At 39.2% G+C, this 25416-nt stretch overlaps 1 protein-coding gene and 1 long non-coding RNA gene across 2 annotated transcripts; one reads left to right on the forward strand and one right to left on the reverse strand.

Moving 5' to 3' along the window:
- The first annotated feature begins 8754 nt into the window (after positions 1 to 8754).
- On the forward strand, positions 8755 to 11120 carry LOC127441127 (uncharacterized). The gene is made up of 2 exons (XR_007897274.1): positions 8755 to 8866; positions 9246 to 11120. It is a non-coding gene; the product is annotated as an uncharacterized LOC127441127 (long non-coding RNA).
- On the reverse strand, positions 10489 to 13736 carry LOC127441126 (prothymosin alpha-B-like). The gene is made up of 5 exons (XM_051698342.1): positions 13571 to 13736; positions 11617 to 11679; positions 11441 to 11522; positions 11246 to 11337; positions 10489 to 11139 (listed from the first exon to the last, which is right to left on the reverse strand). The coding sequence occupies exons 1-5, from the start codon at positions 13613 to 13615 to the stop codon at positions 11095 to 11097; spliced, it is 327 nt and encodes a 108-aa protein (XP_051554302.1). The 5' UTR covers positions 13616 to 13736; the 3' UTR covers positions 10489 to 11094.
- Between the last annotated feature and the right edge of the window lie 11680 nt (positions 13737 to 25416).

Raw genomic sequence — 25416 nt, forward strand, 5'->3', positions numbered from 1 at the left:
CATTTGACCGAAGAGGCAAAGCTGCTTGCAGTGCCACGGACAGTTCAAAATCCTCACTCGGCTCGAGATAAGCTTAGACTCACAGGACAGGGAAGATGAATTTGGGTTGATTTGTGTTCTGCAGAAGTGTTGATAGGATTTAAAGAGGCTGGTTTTTAGCTGCACTCATCTCACTGCACCTCTTCATTTGCTAATGCAACCTTGGTAAAGTAATAATGGTGTATTTGTTGGTAGGTAGTGTGGGCTTGGTTAGGATAGGCTTGGTTTTGATTGGATAAGCTGGTTAGGAGAAAGGCATGAATCATCTTACAGCATATCAGAAAGTGAAGATATTTACCCCACTGGATCAGTTTGATCAAATATCAGCTGGCAAATTACTAAAAACAGACTATAGTAGCCTACACGCATCAAAAGTTACTTATGACTAGAAGCCATTACTGAACACTAAACAAATATAAAGATAACTATGAAATGACAAGATTACAAGAGGTTTGTACAGCTCAGTATTATTGTCTGGGAGCAATGGGAGTATTATTAGATTTAGAGCATTTTGCAAAATTTTGGACATGTCACACTCCTACAATGATGTGACATATGAGATCAGTGGCTCACATTTCTACGTGGAAGCATTGATTGTGATTTCATGGGTGTGCTGAACTCTGGTGACCCCCCTGTCCTGATTTGAATACAGTTAATCTACCAGCAGGGTGAGCTCAAGAACATTTACAGTTCAGTTGTACAGGCTTAATAATTTATTATTATTATTATTATTATTATTATTGCTTTCTCGTTGAATGAAATTGAATAGTAGCTCTACAAGCAAATTTATGGACATTACTGTAAAAACTCAAATTTTTACGTATACTGATAAATATTTGCTTGGGCATTGCTAGATGGTTGGTTTTTTAAAAGGCTGCCAAGATTTTGCTAAGCAGTTGCTTTGGCTGGTTGCTAAAACATTGTTAGGCAGTTGTTAGGGTGTTCAGGGTGGTTGCTAGGGTGTGGTTAGGCAGTTGTTAGGGTGTTCTTGCTGGTTGCTAGGTTCTTGCTAGACGGTTGTTTGGGTGTTCAGGCTGGTTGCTAGAACATTGCTAGGTGGTTTCTAGGGTATTCTGACTTGTTGCTAGTGTAACTGGTCCTGCTTGACACACTCCGAGCAGGATTCGAAGCAGCTTCAGTCGGCATGGGAGGCGTGCGTACTAACGAGGTGGCTAAAGGCTACAGCCTCTAGTGTCAGTCGCTAGTGCATCAGTCGTAGAGTGAGGTTTACACATACTGCACAGCTATCACGTACCAGCTGGCTCCCATTACACTCACCCTCCCTAAACCTCACTCCCATCCTGGTCACGGCACCACTGTAACTGGTCCTGCTCGACCCGCTCCGAGCAGAATTCAAACCGGTGTCAGCCGTCATGGGAGGTGAGCGCACTAACGAGGAGGCAAAAGGCTACAACCTCCAGCGTCAGTCACTAATGCACCTCTTGAGGCCAGGGGAGTGAGATTTACACATACTGCACAGCTATCACTACCAGCTGGCTCCCGTTACACTAGGGTATGGCTAGGCAATTGTTATGGTGTTCTACGTGGTTGCTAGTACATTGCTAGCCAGTTGCCATAGGGTGTTCTGGCTTATTGCTAGGGTTTTTCTGTTGCTTGGGTGTTCTGGCTGGTTGCAAGAGTGTGGCTAGGCAGTTATTAGGGAGTTCTGGATGGTTGCGAGAACATTAATAGGCAGTTACTAGGGTGTTCTGATTAGTTGCTAGGGTATGGCTAAGCGGTTGTTGTGGTGTTCTAAGTTGGTGCTAGAACATTGCTAGGGTGTTTTGGCTGTTTGCTAGAGCATTGCTAGGTGGTTGCTAGGGTGTTCTAGCTGGTTGCCAGGGTGTGATTAGGCAGTTGTTAGGGTGTTAGAACATTGCTGGTGTGTTCTGGTTGGTTGCTATGGTGTGGCTAGGCAGTTGTTGAGTATTCTAAGTGGTTGCTGGAATATTGCTAGGGTGTTCTGGCTGTTTGCTAGAGTATTGCTAGGCGGTTGCTAGGGTGTTCTGGGTGGTTGCTAGGGTGCGGCTTAACTGTTGTTAGGGTGTTCTGACTGGTTGCTAGAACATTGTTAGGGTGTTCTGGCTTGTTGCAAGGTGGTTGTTAGAGTTTGCTGGCTGGTTGCCAGGGTGTGATTAGGCAGTTGTTAGGGTGTTAGAACATTGCTGGGGTGTACTGGCTGGTTGCTTGGGTGTGGTTAGGTGATTGTTAGGGTGTTCTAAGTGGTTGCTAGTGCAATCATTCCTACTCAACCTGCGCGCTAATGAGGAGGCTAAAGGCTACAGCTTCTAGCGTCAGTCGCTAGTGTTCCTCTTGAGGCCAAGGAAGTGAGGTTTACACATACTGCACAGCTATCACGTACCAGCTGGCTCCCGTGACAGACAGACAGACAGATAGATAGATAGATAGATAGGCTTGTCATCATTTATCTCTGATGGGAGAGTCAGCATTGCCTGTGGAGGTTCAGACGGCACACTCTACTGAGCACTATGTCCACTCAACTGGAACCCTCTCTTCCATCATACACACACAGCATGCTGGATCAACAGCCTTCCCACACTACAGGTCCACTGCCCTTGAAAACATTCACAGTCATCAGTAAACATCTCATACATCTTCTTTATCCCATCCAACACTGGGCAGTCTACTTTGCTGTTACCAAAATGAGACATAAATTATTTAATAAAGAGCCAAACTGGGCATTGAAATTTAGGAACTTCGTATTATTTGATACAATAAAATTGTATTAATTTGATTATTTGTATTTGAATAACTAGGATAAGGATCAATCTTTAATCTCAGTAGCTCAGATCATCTGAATGTGTGGAAAAGGCTGTTAACTTGTTTATGGTGAGCCTCTTTTAAGGAATGATAGGGAGAGCACCCGTCTGCCCTTTACAAAGTGAATTATTGCATTTCACAGGCTGTTTCATTCAGCTGAAGGAGATAAAGGACATCTGTTAGCCAGACAATGAATGTCATATGAGTCACACATCAGAAGAAACAGTTTTCAAAAAAAGAGATATTGTTATTGGTGCTTGCAAAGGCACCAAAGGTGACATTTGGGGGTGGGCCCTTTTGACTTGGGCCAGTAAGCGACCACTAAGCAACACCCTAGCAACTGCATAGCAATGCACTAAAAAGCACTCACTACACACAAGCATTGTGGCAGCGAGTTTTCACCACTTACATTTTGTCTCACAGAAAATGTAAAAATATAGTTTGAATTAAAAAAAAAGAAGAAAGTCAAGTGTCATATTTCAATATTTGGGCACAGCTAATGTCAAACAGCATGAGAAGTAAAAAGGATAGTTCATCCAAAAATCTAAAATACAGGTGCATCTCAGTAAATTAGAATGTTGTGGAAAAGTTCATTTATTTCAGTAATTCAACTCAAATTGTGAAACTTGTGTATTAAATAAATTGTGTACACAGACTGAAGTAGTTTAAGTCTTTGGTTCTTTTAATTGTGATGATTTTGTCTCACATTTAACAAAAACCCACCAATTCACTATCTCAACAAATTAGAATACATCATAAGACCAATAAAAACAACATTTTTGTGAATTGTTGGCCTTCTGGGAAGTATGTTCATTTACTGTATATGTACTCAATACTTGGCAGGGGCTCCTTTTGCTTTAATTACTGCCTCAATTCGGCGTGGCATGGAGGTGATCAGTTTGTGGCACTGCTGAGGTGGTATGGAAGCCCAGGTTTCTTTGACAGTGGCCTTCAGCTCATCTGCATTTTTTTGGTCTAGATTCTCTATGGGGTTCAGGTCTGGTGAGTTTGCTGGCCAGTCAAGCACACCAACACCATGGTCATTTAACCAACTTTTGGTGCTTTTGGCAGTGTGGGCAGGTGCCAAATCCTGCTGGAAAATGAAATCAGCAGCTTTAAAAAGCTGGTCAGCAGAAGGAAGCATGAAGTGCTCCAAAATTTCTTGGTAAACGGGTGCAGTGACTTTGGTTTTCAAAAAACACAATGGACCAACACCAGCAGATGACATTGCACCCCAAATCATCACAGACTGTGGAAACTTAACACTGGACTTCAAGCAACTTGGGCTAAGAGCTTCCCTACCCTTCCTCCAGACTCTAGGACCTTGGTTTCCAAATGAAGTACAAAACTTGTTCTCATCTGAAAAGAGGACTTTGGACCACTGGGCAACAGTCCAGTTCTTCTTCTCCTTAGCCCAGGTAAGACGCCTCTGACGTTGTCTGTGGTTCAGGAGTGGCTTAACAAGAGGAATACAACAACTGTTGCCAAATTCCTTGACACGTCTGTGTGTGGTGGCTCTTGATGCCTTGACCCCAGCCTCAGTCCATTCCTTGTGAAGTTCACCCAAATTCTTGAATCGATTTTGCTTGACAATCCTCAGGCTGTCGCGGTTCTCTCGGTTGGTTGTGCATCTTTTTCTTCCACACTTTTTCCTTCCACTCAACTTTCTGTTAACATGCTTGGATACAGCACTCTGTGAACAGCCAGCTTCTTTGGCAATGAATGTTTGTGGCTTACCCTCCTTGTGAAGGGTGTCAATGATTGTCTTCTGGACAACTGTCAGATCAGCAGTCTTCCCCATGATTGTGTAGCCTAGTGAACCAAACTGAGAGACCATTTTGAAGGCTCAGGAAACCTTTGCAGGTGTTTTGAGTTGATTAGCTGATTGGCATGTCACCATATTCTAATTTGTTGAGATAGTGAATTGGTGGGTTTTTGTTAAATGTGAGCCAAAATCATCACAATTAAAAGAACCAAAGACTTAAACTACTTCAGTCTGTGTGCATTGAATTTATTTAATACACGAGTTTCACAATTTGAGTTGAATTACTGAAATAAATGAACTTTTCCACGACATTCTAATTTATTGAGATGCACCTGTGTCTTAATTTATTCACTTTGGCCTCATATTGTTCCAAACTCATTTGACTTTCTTTCTTCTGTGGAATACAAAATGACATAACTCAGAATGTTAGGGAACCGTGTTGGGTGTAATCTAAATTCAAAGTAATTAGTTACTGTAATCAAATTTCACTAGTCAATATAGTGTAATGCATTACATTTTTAATTATTGTAATCAGAGTTACTAACTTACAATGAAATACATTACTTGGGTTACACATATTTCTAAATTATTATTTACGTTATGTATAATATATTATATTATATTAAATATTACTTTTTATGTTTAAATATCTTTACATCTGTTTGCATTTCTGGGACAGCTGTAGCGTGTCAAACAATGAACAAGAACGATAGACAATATTTATAATGTGTTGAGCTGTAAAACAAAAACTGTAGTAATCTGATTACAATTTTTAGAGAATTAATTAATAATTTCTGGTGGATTATTTTTTTGAGTAATTTACCCAACACTATTGGGGATTACCAGCCTTAGTCACCATTCACGTTCTTTAGATATTTTTCCATACAATGAAATGAATGGTGACTGAGGCTGTCAGTCCCTAACATCGACTAATGTCTCCTTATGTGTTCCACTGAAGCAAGAATGTCATACAATTTTAGGCACACTAACCTAGGGTGAGTTAAGGAGTAGTTGAAAATGGGAGTAAAACTGCAGATTAATTTATGTGGTCTGAATTGTGATTCTGCTTCTCCTACACACTGACCACTGGCTGAACCATCATAGCTGTGGCAATAGTCACAACAACAAATATGTCTCTTAGTTAAATTCAGAGTTTTATACCATTGTTATTTCATTTTGTGGTTTAGTTTTTATTAACTGCATCAAGACTGGAGGCCAGTCCTGGATTAAAGGTACCTTCTACCTGAAGTAGATTGCACATCTTGCCCTGTGATCTGACACTCATATGACAAAAGCACAGAGAAGTAAGGCAAAAGACAGACACACAAGGATATCTAGTAAGCCAATTAACAGCCAAGCTCAGAATAGGATCAGTGCCGGTGTCACACGCAGACGACACATAAACTGAGAGCGACACACGCTCTCCTCCATGAGCTCACATACGCATGGGCTCCCACACAGGCTCCTGTAATCCTACCAAAAACTAATATTAGAAAGCAAGAGTTGTTCCCTGCGGTTCAGAGGTGGGAGGAGGAGACGTCATCTATTGCAAGCCACCCAGATCCCTCTATATATGAACATGTTTTGAAATTCTCCTGGAAAATTCACAAATTCTGCATTGAAGCGTAATTACCAGAGTCAACCGACTGATGTGCAAGTATGTCACCTAGTGGACAAACAGATGTATAACAACAGGATACAAACCAGTTTGGAAAGCTGGACTTATTCTTTGCCTTGTCTTTGCATGACTAAAAAGTACAGTATGTCTACATTTTAACTCAAAATATAAAATATGATGTCATTTTTGTTTTAAACTCGTGACAAAAACATTAGGTTACCTAAATCATGCAAGTATTTCAGCCCATGAAATGGTCGCTTGCTGTGTTCATTAATCTCAATTATTTCACCTTAACGCTAATACAATGGGACCACTTACATCTCACCTTTATCTCAAACCTATTGTGTTTCACTAGGACACTCATTACAATTAATCTCATTGGACTGGACAAGCAGCCACAGCTTTGCCTTCAGGGGCAATTAACAGCACCCCCTGCAATTTGCACACTGCGGCACTTGCTGTATCCAACACAAGATGTCCCTTGACTATATGTTACTAAGCAAAGGCTGCTTTGGTTTGAAAAAGGTATGGTGACAAAAGGCGGGCTGGGGTGTATGTGTGATGGGGTGGAGGCAACAGGGAGGGTGGGGGAGGACAGAAATGATAGCCGCTGTGGTGATGGGGAGAGTTCTGCCACCCCTTTCCCACACCCCCCTAGTGTTCCCCCCTTGAGTGTCTTTTAAGCAATTAAATGCCCCATTGGTTACAGCTGGTCATGTCTCTGTTTTTCTTTTTTTTTTTTTAAAGGCAATGGCCACCTGCATTGTATGGTGTTTGGAGACAAAGGCTTTGGAACTAAGGGTAGAATGTTAAGTTTGACTAACAATAGCTTGATGAAGGTTGGTAGAAGTCACATGGAACAAGAGGGAAAACTAATAAAAAAGTGTATTTTAATCTGTATTACAAATGATTTTTGATCATGGAGCATCATAATATATGGTCTCCTTTGAAGCACTTTGGATCAATTCCATGGTATGTGAACATACCATCATTCAGTATCTATACCATCATTTGATATAGTATATCAAAGTACCATGCATTTCCATCTGATACTTTTACTTTTCTCAGTGTTTTTCAGGATGCACCAATCTCAGTTGTTTGTAAGAATTTTTTTTTTTTTTTTTTTTTGGAGATTTCACAGGCAGATTTCCATTGGTATCCTATGTCTAACCCAAAAATTAATAGACTTAAACAAGCATATTTTTGTGTACCAATGTTTCCTGTCAAAAAGTACAAAATGTTCTGAATTTGCATGCAGCCCAATGGAGGATTCTGCTTTTTCGGCTGGTAAGAGCCCTCTTGAGGAATACAGCTGGTTTATTCTTCAAAAATTATTTTAAAAAGGCTAATGTTTAATATGGTATAAGAAATCATACAAGAAATAAGACTTGTTATAAGAGGTAATAATGTTATTTTGCCTATATTACCAGACTGACTTTCTTGCATTTTCTTAGTACCAATATTTTGAATATCCTTGCAATATGTCCCTACCAACTTTCAAACCAAACCTACGCCTTGTTTCAAAGACATCTTATGAATGTCTTATTGACATCCAAGAGAATTGCATTGTACTGTAGGCTATTGTATTGCAGATGACGCCTGGGTGATGTACATGTGCTATAAATAGTTTTTCTCCACTTTGCACACAAACATCTCTGTGATGTCTGTTTAAAATAATTTCATCTGGAAAGCATAGCATTTTAATTAACATCTGCTAACGATCTTGAAAAGATCTGATTTACAAATATTTCAAATCATAAACGTCTTAAAGACATCTGCTGAATGTCTTATTGACATCGGAAAGGAAACGTATTGTAGATGAGCAAACGACCTAAAAATACCTCTTCAGATTAAACACACATCAGAGACTTCTTCTTTTTTTTTTTTTTTACACAAATTAGATTACATTTACAAAATAGATGTCTATTTTATGTTTAATGTGTCTATTTTATTATATTTAATGTGTGTTTACATCTGGAAGACGTATGTGTTACATTGTTTGCTCATAATCTATAAGACGTATGTGAATATGTATGTCACAATGTCAGTAAGACATTCAGCAGATGTATTTGAGATGTTTATGATTCAGTTTGTTTGTAAATCAGATTAAGCAGATGATAATGAGATTGTAATGCTTTCCAGATTAAAAGATCTAATATAGATCTCATCTCTCGGGGATGTACGTGTGCTGTCCGGGAACATGATAAAAAAATGATTGGTATCTTAGCATTAGCATATGTTCAGCAGTACAAAGACCAGTCTCCATTAAAAGAGTTGCAATAAACACTGCTATAGATTACAATTTGTTCATTTTCAATAAAATTGTCCATTTATTTTTAATTTGTGTGAACGTGTGTGTTTTAAAATCACAACTCTTCTACGCCATTGCTACCGTTTTTAACCTCTGAAACCTCGACGCTAGTCTGTGACGCAGCTGGTGTGCAATACCTGTGCTTACCGGTAGACGGCAGAAGAGGACGGGGAGTTTTAGCAAATCCTCTGAATGTATTTGAATGAGATGCGTTTCACATTCTGCCGTCAGATCTGCTGAGAATGTAGGCAGTCTGTCCGCCTCCGCACCGCTGTCCTAGAAATGGAAATCAGGAAACAGACCATTTACCATTTTACGTCAACCTGGACATGAAGTGGACTTTTTTCGCCTGGTAAGTGAACAATAATTAAATGTATGATGTACTATTTAAAGTGGCATTTTATTTTAACATTAGAGGCAGTAACGAGTGTATCCTCAGTTGCAGTTCACCTCATATACAGCATATATGTGAACCACCTTTCCCCTGCTGTTTCGTTGAATGCAATTTTATTTATATAATAATTTATTTCTGGTTTGCACTTCCTCCCTGATGGCAACATAAACTACTGAGAAGGGTATCTCTCCAAGTATGGGTGTTATCACACACTTTTTGACGCCTAAGAAATGTGACTGCTTCAGTTAATTGTCAAGTCAGACAACATGATATGTTTTAAGGTCACTGAATTTCAGGAGCCAAATTTTGACATGCATTAACATGTAGTGTTTAATAGATTGCCTTGATGCTGTTGTCACATACCAGCAGTGATGATGAAGCCTCACACTCAAGCTGCTGCCTGCATATTGAGATGCACTTCAGCGAAGACTCCACTTTTATCAGGATCAAAGCACATGCTAACACCCAGAAAACCGGGAAGTGTGCTTGTTTGTGGTAAGAAAGAGGGAGATGGACGGGACAATGTGAAAGAGATGAAAAATGAAATTCAACATTTACATTGTGGAATATTTAGCAGGTGTTTACAGAATCGCAGTTTGGCTTATCTTCCAGCATGATTTATCCTAAGCTGGAAAAATAGCTGAATTCTGGATTTCTGTCCTAGTTTCTTTGTACATTCAGATTTTCGTTATTTAATGGCATTTTATAGCACACACCTAGCTGCTTGATTTACTGACCTTCCCACACATACACTCTCAGACTCATTCACTTGTTCAAGAGCACAAGCAGTCAGCCTCTACAAACCTGACCCGGACATATAAGCCTGAAATAGATGCCTACTTAGACATGACATCAGCCGGTATGTTGGCCGGACAGCACACACATACTTACATTTAGTGCACGTCTTCAGAGCTAAATGTCCTGCGCTTATACTGTAAGTCTAGTGGGGAAATCTCAGGCAGCTGTGCAAAGGCAAGAATACAGCTGTAAAGTGTGTCTTTCTGCGTGTGTTAAAATCCTGCTTCCATGCAGGGTCAGAGTCCTATATCAGCCTTTATTTTAGCCTTTAGATGAGCACACCTGAAAATAAACTGCATGTTCTAGGCTTTAGATCTGCAGGTGGACATGCAGGGGAGAAAACACGTGTTTTCATATAGTGGAGGACAAAACCACCAACACTTGCACTTAGTTTTTTCACTTTCTTTTGTTCTAGAATCTTGCTATTCTTGACACCCATTTCATCTGCTCAAGGAAAAAAGCAACTCTACTCACATTCACTGCCATTAGTTTGACTATTAGTTCTCACAATCAAGGTTTACAGAGCCGCTTTTACCACATCACATTAGATGCTTTAACAAATTTGTATATGTTGGTTGAAAGTGGAGTATGGGGCCTTAATACCTAACTGTATCTCATGAAAGGAAATCGAGTGAGTTTCTTATAAACAGACTTAATGGATGAAAAGCATATGTTAATGGAGTCTATGAATAATACAAGAGATTAAAGTATTGACATTACTTTTCTCTTTTTACATAATTCATCCAAACCAAATTTATGCACCTCTGAAACAACAAATTGGGTATAACTCACAAAATAAAAGTTAAGTTTATTGTTGAACAACAAACTTCACACATACAACAAACAGGCCAAGGTAAAACAAATAATGTAGACAAAACAAAATAGAAAGAAACCAAAACTCCTTTTCTTTGGCCTAGCCCTCCCATACAAAAACTAGTTTATGGTACAACTAGTTATGGTACAACTAAATTTCATACATAAAATTTACTGGAATGCTCCGAGTTCAATGGCTGTTGATTTTATACATGTTGTCTTTTATGTCGAGATATCGAGACATGGTCAAACGAGTAAAATTTCATAAAGAAGCACCGTTCTGGTCACAGGAGATCATGATCAAGTGGCTGATCTCTTCACAATATGTACAAAAATATAAAATGTAAATAAAAATACAAACAAATCCTTGTCTTATGTATTTCATTGAGAATGTGGGAAATCTGGGGTTGTGGTCTGTCCTCTAGAAAATTTTGATTTGGGGATCAGTTGGTTGACATGGGTGACGAACTTGAAAATGACCATGTTTTATGTATTTGAGTCCTTTATGCCACAGGCTCCAACAGTTGCATTGAAGCAGAGGCATCGACACCTGCTCAGCAGTACGAAACAATCCTTTAATCGTCATCATCCGTCTTCTGCTTCTTGGGGTCGATGTCATCCTGAACGGAGAATAATTTATAGTAAAATTGAATCGCTTTAATACAGAAAACTTTTAAACAACCACTTGCCGTCATTATTACTTCCGTTATTTGTTCGCGACCATACCTCATCATCTTCGTCGTCGTCATCTTCAGCAGCACGTTTTGTTCCTCCACCCAGTTCATCATCATCTTCATCCTCGTCTTCATCCTCATCACCTGCACGAAAAGACCATTAGCCATGCAATGTTTCCAAACACTTTCAGAAATACATTTTAGTAATATGGCGTCAGAAAACAGTGAACGTTAATGTTGCACCAACCCTCTCCTTCCTCTTCATCTTCCTCGTCTACTTCATCCTCATCCTCTTCATCAATTTCTGGCTCTCCATTCTCCTCGTTCTCCTGTTCATAACATTTGGAAAATATTGCATTGTTATGCCACGCATTCCCCATTAATTGGATGAGTAGTTGAAAAGAACATTGGCCAGAACTGTACCTTTCCATTAGTTGCATCTTTTCCATTTTCCTTCTCCTCGAGGAGCTTCTTCTCCTTCAGGTCCTATTAACAAAATCATTCAGGTTTTAATAAACTAATTTGCTTAATAAACAAGACACCGGATTAATATCCCGAAACATTTTTAAATGTCAGACAGGAGCCATCTTTGAGTCCAATAGGCAGAGTCAGTGTAGATTAGCAAAACGCCCCCTATGCGCACAAATTTAAATTGCATGTCTAATGACGCCCCTCTGACATTGATGGCTCATTGGCTGCCGCAGAGATTTTTTGCTGTCAATCAACGACTGCTACTCCCGCCTCTAACCGAGTTAGCTCGATTGTAATCCGACACTTTAGTGTAATTCACCTACTGTGGGTACTGTAGATGGAATATTCGACAAGCAGTCATATTTAGTCGTTTACACGCTCATTTAAACTGCGGCTCACGAAAAGCACAAGGTTTATATACAAAACAAAAGATAATTCTGAACCATGGTTTTGTGGGTCAGCAAGCTAAAGCCGAACTCCAATAAAGGACAAAGGAAGCGCACGCATGGCTTTCACCATCCAGTTCGGCACGCACACCATCACGTTAACCTGGATTTAGGTCGCGCAGTCGCAGAGTAGACAAGAAACTGTATATAAAAAAACCAAACCTATGATAAATGTGTCAGAATATCGTGCGATCATTGAATTTGCATTAACCAGTCTCATTTGAAATAAAGCCATACCCAACGCTTTTAAAAGGAGCCGCGCCCTTATAAATATTTTCATTAATTCGTTTATATAATCTTTAGCCTTTAAACCGTTTATCAACCACATCAACTAGGACCGCCCCCTTAAATTTCACCGACGTCTTTGGCTGCAAACTAGTAAACCAACAAGCCCACGCTGCCGTCACACATGGAAAAATATCAATTCGTCCAATATTAACCATACTGACACAATTGAACAAGATTCGTTCTTTGGATGTGCATTTATCACGAGTCTAAATGGCTTGAGTATAATACGGCTCGTCTGTCTTCACACTGAACGTCAAAACAGTTCGGATATCACATATAGCCAACATTTTCATTACTTTTGGGCAAAATTACTCCAGAAAATGTGTTATTCGCCTTTGAAACATGATGCACTGCGGCGTCAATCGGAGTTCCGCGTATCGGCTGCATCAAAACCAACCATTACCGGACCAGGATGAGTAGAAGTTACTCGGAATTCGGTTAACGAATATGCTTCTTAAAGTAGGCGAAATGTACAGTCATTTAATATGTTTATTTCTCGTTTAATTTCCAAACGACTAAGGCGGAGACAAACCGGCAAACTTTCAGCCCCGAAGCCACCGACCGATCAACCCATTCTCAGTCCCGCCGGAACGTCCGTCCGCCACAAACTAAGCGGTAATGAATAAACCGGCTTACAGTAAACGAGTGCTCGAAGCATTTATGAAGTTTATTAAATGAGCATGTGCTTTAACACAAGCTACAGACATAACACGAGGAAAATAGTGTTACCTAAATAATATGTTGAAGACCTGATAAGCGTAACGCAAAATAATTACACGTTTAAGCACACGGTAAAAGCCGTTAACGTCCTCGGCGCACATCCCCGCTGTTCAAAGGGGAACCGACACGCTTGTATAAACAAAGAACCCGCGCGCGCAGACTGTTACATTCCGGACAATGAGAAACTGCACTTGAATATGCTTTCAGTCGCACGCGCTACAGTGTATCAATTTAAACCTCACGTTACAGGGGATCAATTTAAAGCTCTTAGAAAGCAGTTATCGCATACTTTCCTCACATTGCTCACAATTCACGATTCTTTCTGGCTAAACTGCAGCCTAAAAATAGCCCTTTGCGTTCGGATTAAATCTGAACAAACAGACAAATTAAAGAGATGAAAATGATTTTTAATGAGAATGTCGTTTATCTGGAGCCTGGTATCCCATCCTTACCTTTGCGGAGATTTCTGTAGCGGAATCAACCTTCGTATCTGCCATAATTTATATTGTATAGCGATAAATTTCGGAACGGAGGCAAATGCGAGAATAATCCGCCTGTATTCTCCAACAATCACTATTGTAGTGAAGCTTTCTAATGCCGACGGCATGTGATGAAGGAGGCTTTAATATAGATTTGTGGGCGGAGTTTCAGAGGCGGTCGGCTCTACTTGATTGGCCAGCGAGCTTCGAGGAGGTGTGTCTTTAAGGCAATAGAGTGGAACAATGGAAAATATTTCTAAACGTAAAAGGACACACCCCCCAGCCGGTATTTCAACAGCGCCGACAGAGAAGACACACCTCCAACCTCCGTTTTTCTCGCTGGACATATCTGAACAACATTGCCTCAACAAATACGTTGATACCACTCCAAACTCTTGCACACGAAGACATGGCTCTAATATAAAATGCATACAATTAATTAGTTGTCAAATATCGCGACACATGTCGTCTGTTTATGAACCGCTTAGACTTGCTCACCCTCAGTTTGCCCCGAAACACGTTGCATATCTTTAATAGGGAGTCTAAATGTCAAAGTGTGCAAGGCACATGAAGGATTTTTCTTAAGCACGAACGACGATAGGGCGCTATTTGGGAAACAGTGTTTTCATGCCAGATGCAGCCCCTCCCCTTTCCGTGTATTTCGCACTAAACTTAGCACTGCGCGTGAACGCAAAACAGCTCTTTTCACCCCTTTCCTTTCCTCTAATTAGAGAGCACGCACACAAACCAGCCAAACACTTCGTCAGGCATACCCTTTTGGTTGCACAGTCTCTTACCGAACAAGAAAGCCATGTTGCTAATCTGATATTTATTAACGCGGGAAAAAAGCGATGTAAACTAAAGGCGTTTTCTATCAAATATATTTCATGGAAATGCAATTTTAAGCGACGTCGACTTGTGAAGTTGGGCTCTGTGAATAAATCAGTTATAAGTTTTATTTTAAAATCATTACCAACACACGTTTTGGGAACCATTATTCGGCTTGAGTAGCATTTAAACAAAGCAGAAGCCATAACCTCGCCGGCGAACATAGAGGGGAGGGGAATTTCAGATCCTTCGTCATAACCTACATTCAAATTCTACTTTGATGACGAGGCTTCTTACAGTCGGGAACATCTGATTGGATGCTCAGGCGGTCAGAACCCACATCTGACGCTTTGCGCTAAACTATTGGATGCCAGACATGCCAATCAATGTAATGCCCCACTGTTTGCGAGAAAGCCTGGAAAATGGATTTCAGAGGTTCTCTGACATGGATGGTCTTGTTTGAGCAGATAAAATAGTGTGGATGGTGTTTTCGTCACTTTTACCCTGTGCGCCTATAAATTAAACATGAGTGAGATTGAAGCACATTGACTAAAATGTAAAAGACAATAGCTTGCACATCTCTTCGACCAACACGTGAGACACCATGCCAATAAAACATTTAGTTGACAAAAATAGGAAAAGGCATGTTGCAAGTTGTACAGTGAAAAAAGTACTATTGGAAATTCTCATCACCTACCAAATAATTAATCATCCAATATACTGGCATTTATAAATCTCAATAACAATAAATGCCGGACTGCTTCGTATGCCTTAAGTTCTATCTATTGTTAATGTGTTATAATATTAATCCTTGTGTGTCAATAAAATAAGTTACTCAGAGCTCCTTCGAGAACAAAAATGTCCACGTCAAAAAACTGCCATAATAATATTATATATTCATATTATTTTCCACTTTCAATTAGTAAATGTTTTTAACCAACATCAGTCCTGATCATAACTACCAAATATTCATTCATTTTCAGGATTTTAACCCTTTAAATGCCAGTTTGTTTATATAATGCCACTGATGTTTTTTATTTGATGCATTATTGTTTTTTGTGCAATCAGATAAAAAAACAAACAAACAAACAAACAAAAAAAAAAAAAAAAAACACTCAGGACCTTAGAGGACAAAAATGTCTGAGTCAAAAAACTGCCATAAAAATATTATATATTCATATTATTTTCCACTTTCACTGACTTTTTTAACCAACATCAGTTCTAATCATAACTACCAAATATTAATTCATTTCAGAATTTTAACCCTTTAAATGCCAGTTTGTTTACATAATTCCACTGTTATTTTTTACAAAACACACACACATTTCTCAATACACACATACAAAACACACTCTGACATCCATACCAACACACCCACACAATTTTAGGTGGATAATTTATTCAGTTGGCCTGCTGTGCTCTATAATACAGTAAACAGAAAATAGGAAAAAAGCATGTATTTGCTCCTTAGGCTAAACATGAGAAAAATGGCACCATCTGGTGGAAATATTAAACAATTAAATTTTGAAGCCAGGGCTCCAGAATGAAAGCATAATATCATAGAATTCATGATTTTATGCTTTAATGGCACTGGGATCAAATATTGCAGTTTTAATGTGTTTCAATGCGGGCATTTTTGTCCTGAAGGTCCTGAGTGTAACTATTTTGTGTACACAGTGTATTATAGATTTATTATAGGAACTGAGGTTTAAATATCAAAATTCCCCCAAAATACACTCCTTTGGCAAAATTTATGCCGTTGGCATTAACACAGACAAAATGATAGAAAAAAAAAATGGGCCGAAGGTCGCACAAGGGTTAATATTAATAATAGGCCTTATTCACACTTCCGCGTTTCTCGCTTCCGGGGGTGGCCCTCACAGGGTAAACTAACTTCCGGTATCAACAACGGCCATTTAAACGTCAGCTAGATCTGCTGAAAGCAAAGTCTTCACACAAATTAAATAGCGTGTAAATGTTTAATCTGACTTTATGCTTTGTTGGCGACTCTACAGAGCTCTAATAAACATTATGACAACTTTAAGGAAGTCATAATGCGACTGAATCCAGCATATTCACTGAGATATTCAAGCTGCTACTGGTCATAAACTACACCGGTAATAAATAACTATAATGATAGGACAATAAATTCTCATCGTTATTCTCCGTGTCTGTTTGGGTCGGCTCTGCATTATTACAAGTAAAACAGCACGTGTGCGGAGAAAATCATCGACACCAGCTCTGCTCTCTCACACACCTGTGCAGCTCCAGAATGAGAAACAGGCGGGAAAATCACGTCTGATCACTTTAATAAACAGAGACACTTCTGTCAACTCTGTTTTTTACACAATGAAGCCAAACCAACTCAGATATACAAATGTCTTTTACAAAGAACACGGTTCAAATGTTAAAATAAGCTATATTTTTTAATAGTAATTGTATTATCCCTATAAATAAAAGATTGGAACCATGGCTGTGAAATTATTGAGAAGTGTAGCTAATGTTCTTACTATGTAAATTCGCGCTGTAATATCCGATGTAGTGCTTACTCCACTTTGCACACGTTAATATTGTTATAATCAGTATAAAATGCATTGTTTATTGCACAGTTCCTTATTGCTCTCTGTTGCTCTGTTACTGGGATAGTGGGGTTAATGTACATTGTGCATATAATATATATTTATGAAAACAGATTTGACAGGATGACTTGGTTTGATAATTTATACAATTATACTGCATATTACATTTTTGGGAGTTTAATACGAGGTTCAATAAGACATAATGCATTTTATTTGTATTTTTTACATCTGTGCTGGGAGTATATAAAGCTTTGTAAAATGAATTTCTTGTGATACGGTGACAAGAGGATTCTTATTTATGTTAATGAGACTGGAGCTAGTGAAGAAAACACACCAGCACTGCATTTGAGCACATAAACTCAAAAGAGCAGCCTGAGTAGACGAATCATATGGGAAAATATGATAAATAATTTCTGTGTACATTATATTGTGACTCGTTGGAAAATAGACCATAGCCTACAGAAGAGGTAAGAAGCATTATTTGAGGTGATGTATACTAAATTAATAGCCACAAATCCGTACCGGAAGTAGCTTTACCCTGCAGTGACGTAGTTTCCGATTCATGTGAAAAAGGCCTATACCCACTGATTATATATATAGAACTGGATTGCTCATGACATCATAACAGTGAAGCCACTGTGCTGCCATATTGCATAATGCCCAAACATTCTAATGTCCCTATTGACTTAATAGGAAATCATCTCATTCCAGCGAGTAAACATTAGTCATTCAGTCAGCGATTTTATATCTGAAATCTGCATGTACATTTCTACAACGCAAATGTCCTACACATGTAGTTATTTATTTAAAGTCATGAATTTTTCCTATTTTTTTGAAAGCCCGAGCGAGTTATGTGTACAGTGCATCCGGAAAGTATTCACAGCGCTTCACTTTTTCCACATTTTGTTATGTTACAGCCTTATTCCAAAATGGATTTAATTCATTATTTTCCTCAATTCTACAAACAATACCTCATAATGACAATGTGAAAGAAGTTTGTTTGAAATCTTTGCAAATTTATTAAAAATAAAAAAACAAAAAAAAATCACATGTACATAAGTATTCACAGCCTTTGCTCAATACTTTGTTGAAGCACCTTTGGCACCAATTACAGCCTCAAGTCTTTTTGAGTATGATGCTACAAGCTTGGCACACCTATTTTTGGGCCGTTTCTCCCATTCTTCTTTGCAGGACCTCTCAAGCTCTATCAGGTTGGATGGGGAGCACAGCCATTTTCAGATCTCTCCAGAGATGTTCAGCCGTGTTCAAGTCTGGGCTCTGGCTGGGCCACTCAAGGACATTCACAGAGTTGTCCCGTAGCCACTCCTTTGTTATCTTGGCTGTGTGCTTAGGTTTATCTTCCAATAGGACAATGACCCTTCGCCCCAGTCTGAGGTCCAGAGCGCTCTGGAGCAGGTTTTCATCAAGGATGTCTCTGTACATTGCTGCATTCATCTTTCCCTCGATCCTGACTAGTCTCCCAGTTCCTGCCGTTGAAAAACATCCCCACAGCTTGATGCTGCCACCACCATGCTACACTATAGGGATGGTATTGGCCAGGTGATGAGCAGTGCCTGGTTTCCTCCAGACATGAGGCTTGCCATTCAGGCCAAAGATTTCAATCTTTGTTTCATCAGACCAGAGAATTTTGTTTCTCATGGTCTGAGAGTCCTCCAGGCGGGCTGTCATGGGCCTTTTACTGAGGAGTGGCTTCTGTCTGGCCACTCTACCATACAGGCCTGATTGGTGGAGTGCTGCAGAGATGGTTGTTCTTCTGGAAGTTTCTCCTCTCTCCACAGAGAAACACTGGAGCTCTGTCAGAGTGACCATCGGGTTCTTGGTCACCTCCCTGACTAAGGCCCTTCTCCCCCAATCGCTCAATTTGGCCAGGCGGCCAGCTCTAGTAAGAGTCCTGGTGGTTCCAAATTTCTTCCATTTATGGATGATGGAGGCCACTGTGCTCATTGGGACCTTCAATGCTGCAGAAATTTTTCTGTACCCTTCCCCAGATCTGTGCCTCGATACAATCCTGTCTCGGAGGTCTACAGACAATTCCTTGGACTTCATGGCTTGGTTTGTGCTCTGACATGCACTGTTAACTGTGGGACCTTATATAGACAGGTGTGTGCCTTTCCAAATCATGTCCATTCAACTGAATTTACCACAGGTGGACTCCAATCAAGTTGTAGAAACATCTCAAGGATGATCAGTGGAAACAGGATGCACCTGAGCTCAATTTTGAGTGTCATGGCAAAGGCTGTGAATACTTATGTATATGTGATTTTTTTCATTTTTTATTTTTAATAAATTTGCAAAGATTTCAAACAAACTTCTTTCACATTGTTATTATGGGGTATTGTTTGTAGAATTTTGAGGAAAATAATGAATTTAATCCATTTTGGAATAAGGCTGTAACATAACAAAATGTGGAAAAAGTGAAGCGCTGTGAATACTTTCTGGATGTACTGTATCTATATCAGACAGTATCTACCTCTAACAAACTTAATCAGCAAACAGATCAGCTCTGAACAAGAACAAGTTCACTGAAACTGAGGTAAGATACAAACAGACACTTTCAGACTTGAAAATTTGTGTTTGTTCAGAGTTACTTGTTTTATGTTTTTATCAAAAAGTGCCTTGTTCTTGCGGTCACTTGAATAAGAGCGGGAGGAAGACACGCAAAGCAAAGTTGGTTAAAATTAAACTGATAAACTACGTTTAAATGGCAAACAAACACGTATTTATGACACATATCCATATATGTCTACAGAGAGCACTTCAGTATGAAAACAAGCAAATCCCAGGCATTTAAGGTGATTTAGAAATCCCGGTCTGACTTTTTTAAAGTCCCATTCAGGGTAAGGACATGTCACCCTAAACAAGCAGATATTATGGCACTTTTCCACTGCACGTTACGGTTCGACTCGACTTGACTCTGCTTGCTTTACTTTTCTGAGCTTGCTTTTCAACTGCAGTTTAGTGCCGCCTCAACGTGGGTGGGATTATAGTCTGATCTACTGCCGTGACATCATCTTAAACGCGACACAAACATTACTGACCATAAACAATAACACAACCACTAGCTGTTAACTACTAGCTCATTGTGCTGCATAAAGCAGTTGTTGCATGGTGATTTTACACAAGTGTAACAGTTAAATTGGCCTGGTTGTTTTAGAAGCAAGCTTTCCAGTAGCTGGTCAACTAAATAAAGTGAAGCTTTCAAGCAGAATACAGAGTTAACGTAACAAAACATACCATCCTCCATCATGGACTCCAGCAATGTCGAGTCCAGGGCACTCTCCCTCCCATTGCTCGCTGGTCTATTGCCATAGATAGCGTACATTTGGTCGAACCACTTCCACTTTCTTCTGTTTGAACCACTCAGGCTGTTGTGGTCCTTGATGGTTCTGTAGTCACTTTTAAGTTTTTTTTTACTTTTCTCTACACTGTTGGTAGGTCCAGTGGTAGCCGTGTGCGGCCAACAGCTGAGACACTTCCTGAAAGACTTGTTCTTTTTGCATCGTTTCGTTCGTCGCTAACGAGAGGAAGGTCTGCACCTCGTTTATTGACCAAGGCGTGGTTTTGCGCACAGCCATTTCTTTTTACAATTTGAAAGTCGTGTGAACAAATGATATTGCTATCGCTGTTGCTAACTTTAAAACTAGCGGGTTAATGTCCCGTGTCGCAAATCCAGTGACGCTGGTAGTGACGATTCTCTCTGACTAATCAGTGATCTGCAGGGTTTTGACGTCACATTTAGTATCGGCTCGGCTCGCTTGGAACCTCGACCGAGGTGGTAGTAAAAAAAGTACCAGGTATTATCCACAGTGGAAAACCCCCAAAAAGCGAGCTGTCGAGTCGAGCTGTACCGTGCAGTGGAAAAGCCCCATTAGTGATGGTTCGTTCATGAACGATTCATTCATTTTGTACAAATCTTTTATGTGACTCAGAAGAACGAGTAGTCTCAGAGAGTGATTCATTCATTTTGTGTTGGCAGCGCATGTGCATTGCGCAACCTTTGTTTGTTACGTGAAAACCACATAGGTGCTGTACAGGAAACAGAAATGATTAGTTCACCTTTCGACTCTTTTGGTCTGAGTCGTTTGTTCTTTTGTCACGTGACAGCCATATACGCTATGCACACACACAGGAAACAGAAATGATTAGTTCACTTCTCGAGTGTTCTGGTCCGTGTCATTCGTTCATTTGTCACGTGACAGCCGTATACACTATGCATTGCTCACACAGGAAACAGAAATGATTAGTTCACCTCTTGAGTCATCTGGTCCGAGTCGTTTGTTATTTTGTCACGTGACAGCCGTATACGCTATGCACATACGGCTGTCACGTAACAAAAGAACGAACGACTCGGACAAGAAGATTCCAGAAGTGAACTAATCATTTCTGTTTCTCATAATTTGTCCGTGGCTGCATTATAAATTTTTCCTTATTGGGACTATAATCAAGGTTTGCGTAAGTAGACATGTTGGGGGGGATTTGGCTATTGAAAATTTAACATTTTAATTGAATTCTGCTTAAATGAAGGAAATGATTGAAAAATGATTCGTTCATTTTGCTGAATGAGACTCAAAGATTCAAGTCAGTAAAATGATCCAATCTTCCCATCACTAGCAGATATTACAGCTTTTCCTACTTACATTACAATTTGTGGACAGTTTTCCCGCTTCCTTTGGTGATCGTTGTGCTGTACTGATAGACTGAATACCGGGGCAGGTGAATGCTCTGACACCGTGATCCACGTATATCTTCTCATAACGAATATTATCCATAACAAGCTAATTAAACATTAAACATGATTGTCACTAGTGGGCGGAATGCAACTGTCATATCCGCAGGTCGGAGATGGTGAAACGGGGGCTTTTTCGCCTGTCAGTCATTGACACTCTATGAGAGTTTGGGCATACCAAGATGGCCGCTCGAACATTTCCGATGGCTTCAACTCCTGCAGGCAGTTTACCATTGCGTGAGTGATCCAGTTCTATATATATATATATATATATATATACCTCCTCTGTTAAAGGTGCACTAAGTTCTTGTTCATGTCATCTTAGACTTACTCTGACACCTAGTTTTCAGTTACTGATGCCAATGTAAAAATTCACAATTCACAGCCAGCCATGATTACTTTAATCAATGAGTGAAAGTGTCCAATAACAGGGCAGTTACTGAGATCAAGCAAATAGTGCTCGGCTGGTCATGTGATCACAACATGGCAGCCCCGAGGTGCGGACCCTCTCCATATAGAATAAAACTGCTTTTATATGGTTACTGATATGACTGGAGTCTTCATTTTAATATGAGTGGTCATGTTTTCCTACATATGTTTCAAAATTACAATCCATTTCTTAAGGAGTACAGCATTTTTAATGAGTAAAAAATTACTTTGTGCACCTTTAACAATAAAAACACTATAAAATACTCTTACTTTAAAGTTTACTTTAAAATTCATAATTTTATGCTAGAGATTTGTAGGCTCAGCAACCAAAACATATGAAAATAAATAGTTTCTACTCAGAAACATACATATTTATAATATATTTTAGCTTTACTTAATTTGCATTAATGTGTACAACACAAAATATAAATTTTAAGGTGAACTTAGAGTGATAAATAATGTAAAAGAATAATTGTGAGTTTCTTGAACGTCTTTGGCTTAAGAATCCATCAAATTAAGATTTGAAGTACTGCTAACTCAAACGATCAAGTACAGAATGGAGGTTGTGGGAAATACCCATAAGCCCTTACTTAAATAATTTAAGCATGTTTGTTTGGTCAAAAATAATTTATTGGGACATTTACTTAGTTGTTATTAAGAATCCATCGAGATTTTAGCTCTTTTCAGTATTGTTGATGTTGTTTTCTTGTATTTAGTTGTTTTGTGTAAAGTCACCATTAGGATGATTAGTGTTCCCTTTGGTGAACTTGGATCTTGTGCAATCCATGTTATTTTACCTCGTGTATATGAATGTGTGGAGTTGAAGTGCAGCTTTATCAGCACTTCTTTTAGGAATCAAGTGTAATAACTGACCTCAGTCATTGTTTTTTGTTGAGCCAATTAAATTTAGTAGAAATAACAGTAGGCCTATTTGTTCATTTGAAACAACATGCTATAAGTTGTTAAATCCATAAGACTCCAGTGGTTTAATACATGTCTTCAGAAGCTATATAAAAAGTTTGAGCAGGGACTTTGGTTCGTTCTAAACGGAGACAGTATTTTTTTTGTTCCGGTTCCAGCGTTTCGCAGCCTCTTTTCCATATGGTTACTGGTTAGAACGAAATAAAAGAACGGTTAATAACATTCTTTTTAAAATGGCAGTATTCTATGTTAAGGGTGGGTGAAATACCATTTGCAGTGTTTCCAGATATCACAAGACAAACAAGGCACCTGTTTTCGAAAAACAAGCTCAAAATAAGGCACTTGCCTCACCCAAAATAAGCATGCACACACACCCTGTTTTTAGTCCCTGAGTGTGAGTGAGAAACCTATCAATATTTAAGTCCTTTTTTACTATAAATTCTCCTCCCTGCCCAGTAGGTGGTGATATGTATGAAGAATGTGAATTGCCATAAAACTAAAGAAGAGGAATATGAAAATGGAGATTTATGGGATGGCATGAGGGTGAGTAAATGATGAGAGAAAGTAGATAAAGTTGAATGAGCTGATACATTTGTGTACATCTAACAGAATTTTTCTAGTTATGCGGACATAAAATGACCATAAGTTGAATTTACTTAAAAAGTATGATGCAAAAATGATACATATATATTTTATGAAAATCCAACACATAATTTCTTCCTTTTTTTTTTTTTTTTAGTGAGGGAACCAGCCTGCCTATACAATTACAAAACACTAAGGTTTTCATTACATGAACAGTAACAGATAGAATCTGAACTCTTCTCATCCCTCACACCTATAATGCTCCACCTTTATTCTAGCACCTGGACCTGGGCACAGCAAAGCAGCCCTGTCACATCGTGCATTAGGCCACATTTCCTGCTGCTCCAGCTGATCTCCCCTGGGGCACAGTATATGTTGCTGTACAGGGTAAGAGACACAGAGTAACACTTCCTCATGAGTAGGCAATGAAGACTTTGCATGTGTGGACCTGTCAGGGAGATGTGGAGGAGGAAAGCACTGCTTTGAAACAAGTAACTCAGATAAATGCTTCTCACTCGCTGGGGTTCAGACAGGTGTAATCTGGCAAGGGCAGATAATTGCTTGTGCAAGACATCCAAGCAGCTACAAGCAAGGCAGATTCTTATGTCCAGTGTTTTCTGCCCTTAAAAACACAACCCAACTACCAGTGAGCATTCCTTTGCCATGAAATTCTTCTTCTTAAAAATAAGACATGGTCCACATCAAATATGGCTGTTCATTGCAATTTGTCTATTTTTCTTTTCATGCAAAGTGTCTCAGTCAGAGACAGGAATGTGTTCCCTCTAGTGGGAACAACATATTATAGCAGCTATTGATGTTTTCACCATTATGGTGATGGCAGTATTAATATTCTGTGTACTTTATTCCATTGCTATGGGGGCCATCTCTTGACCTCTTGAGAGACCTGTTTGAAAGCACAAAAACATAGCTACATAGAGTAATATAGCAATATAGAGTAATTCAGGCAAAATAGAATACATGGTTGTCATTTTACAAATTTATAACAAAAAACATTTGATCCTGGTCCATTGAACTTGCTTGCTTGTTTTTGTGTTTGTAGGGTTGAGACATTTCATATGTTATCACCAAACATGCAAATTGCCCGTACTACTGTTAAGCAGCCTTTTTTATACCGTCACCCAAGAGTCCTAATTAATTTTCAATATGTATGCAACTCTTCAGAATTGAATAAAAGATATGTCAATCATTTAAATGTCAAAATAATAGTAGTTTTATAAAGAATGGGCATCTAGATTGTTTTGAGCCACATCTACATTTTATGGGGGTAAAGAAGCATATGCATATAGGGTTAAAGTACTGTAATACTATTCATATTCCAAGTCACATTATCTTGCAACTTAAGAATATTTAATAAGGGAAATCCCTTTTTAAATAAAGACTTATTTGTTATGAGAACCTGTGGAGGTGGCGGGTGGTGCTACACTGATTTTTATGAGGATGCCAGCTGTTTTGATCATACATCTAACTGCACACATGGTCAGTGTCTAAAGTAGGCCAATCAAGTATGATTCAACCTTATGAACTGACACATGCAATGTCAGATGAATATAAACATTTACATATCCAGAGCGATTCTGGAGTTCAATGCTTCAGATTTAGTGAAGTGAAACCCAATCCTTCCGGTCCTCCCCATAAGAGTGTGAAGTCATAAATTAGGCATGGTGCCCTTGGTGAAATGATCGATAACAGGAGAGGGTGAAAGAGGAGAGAGA

The sequence above is a fragment of the Myxocyprinus asiaticus genome, chromosome 5, assembly GCF_019703515.2.
Source record: "Myxocyprinus asiaticus isolate MX2 ecotype Aquarium Trade chromosome 5, UBuf_Myxa_2, whole genome shotgun sequence".
Classification (NCBI taxonomy): domain Eukaryota; kingdom Metazoa; phylum Chordata; class Actinopteri; order Cypriniformes; family Catostomidae; genus Myxocyprinus; species Myxocyprinus asiaticus.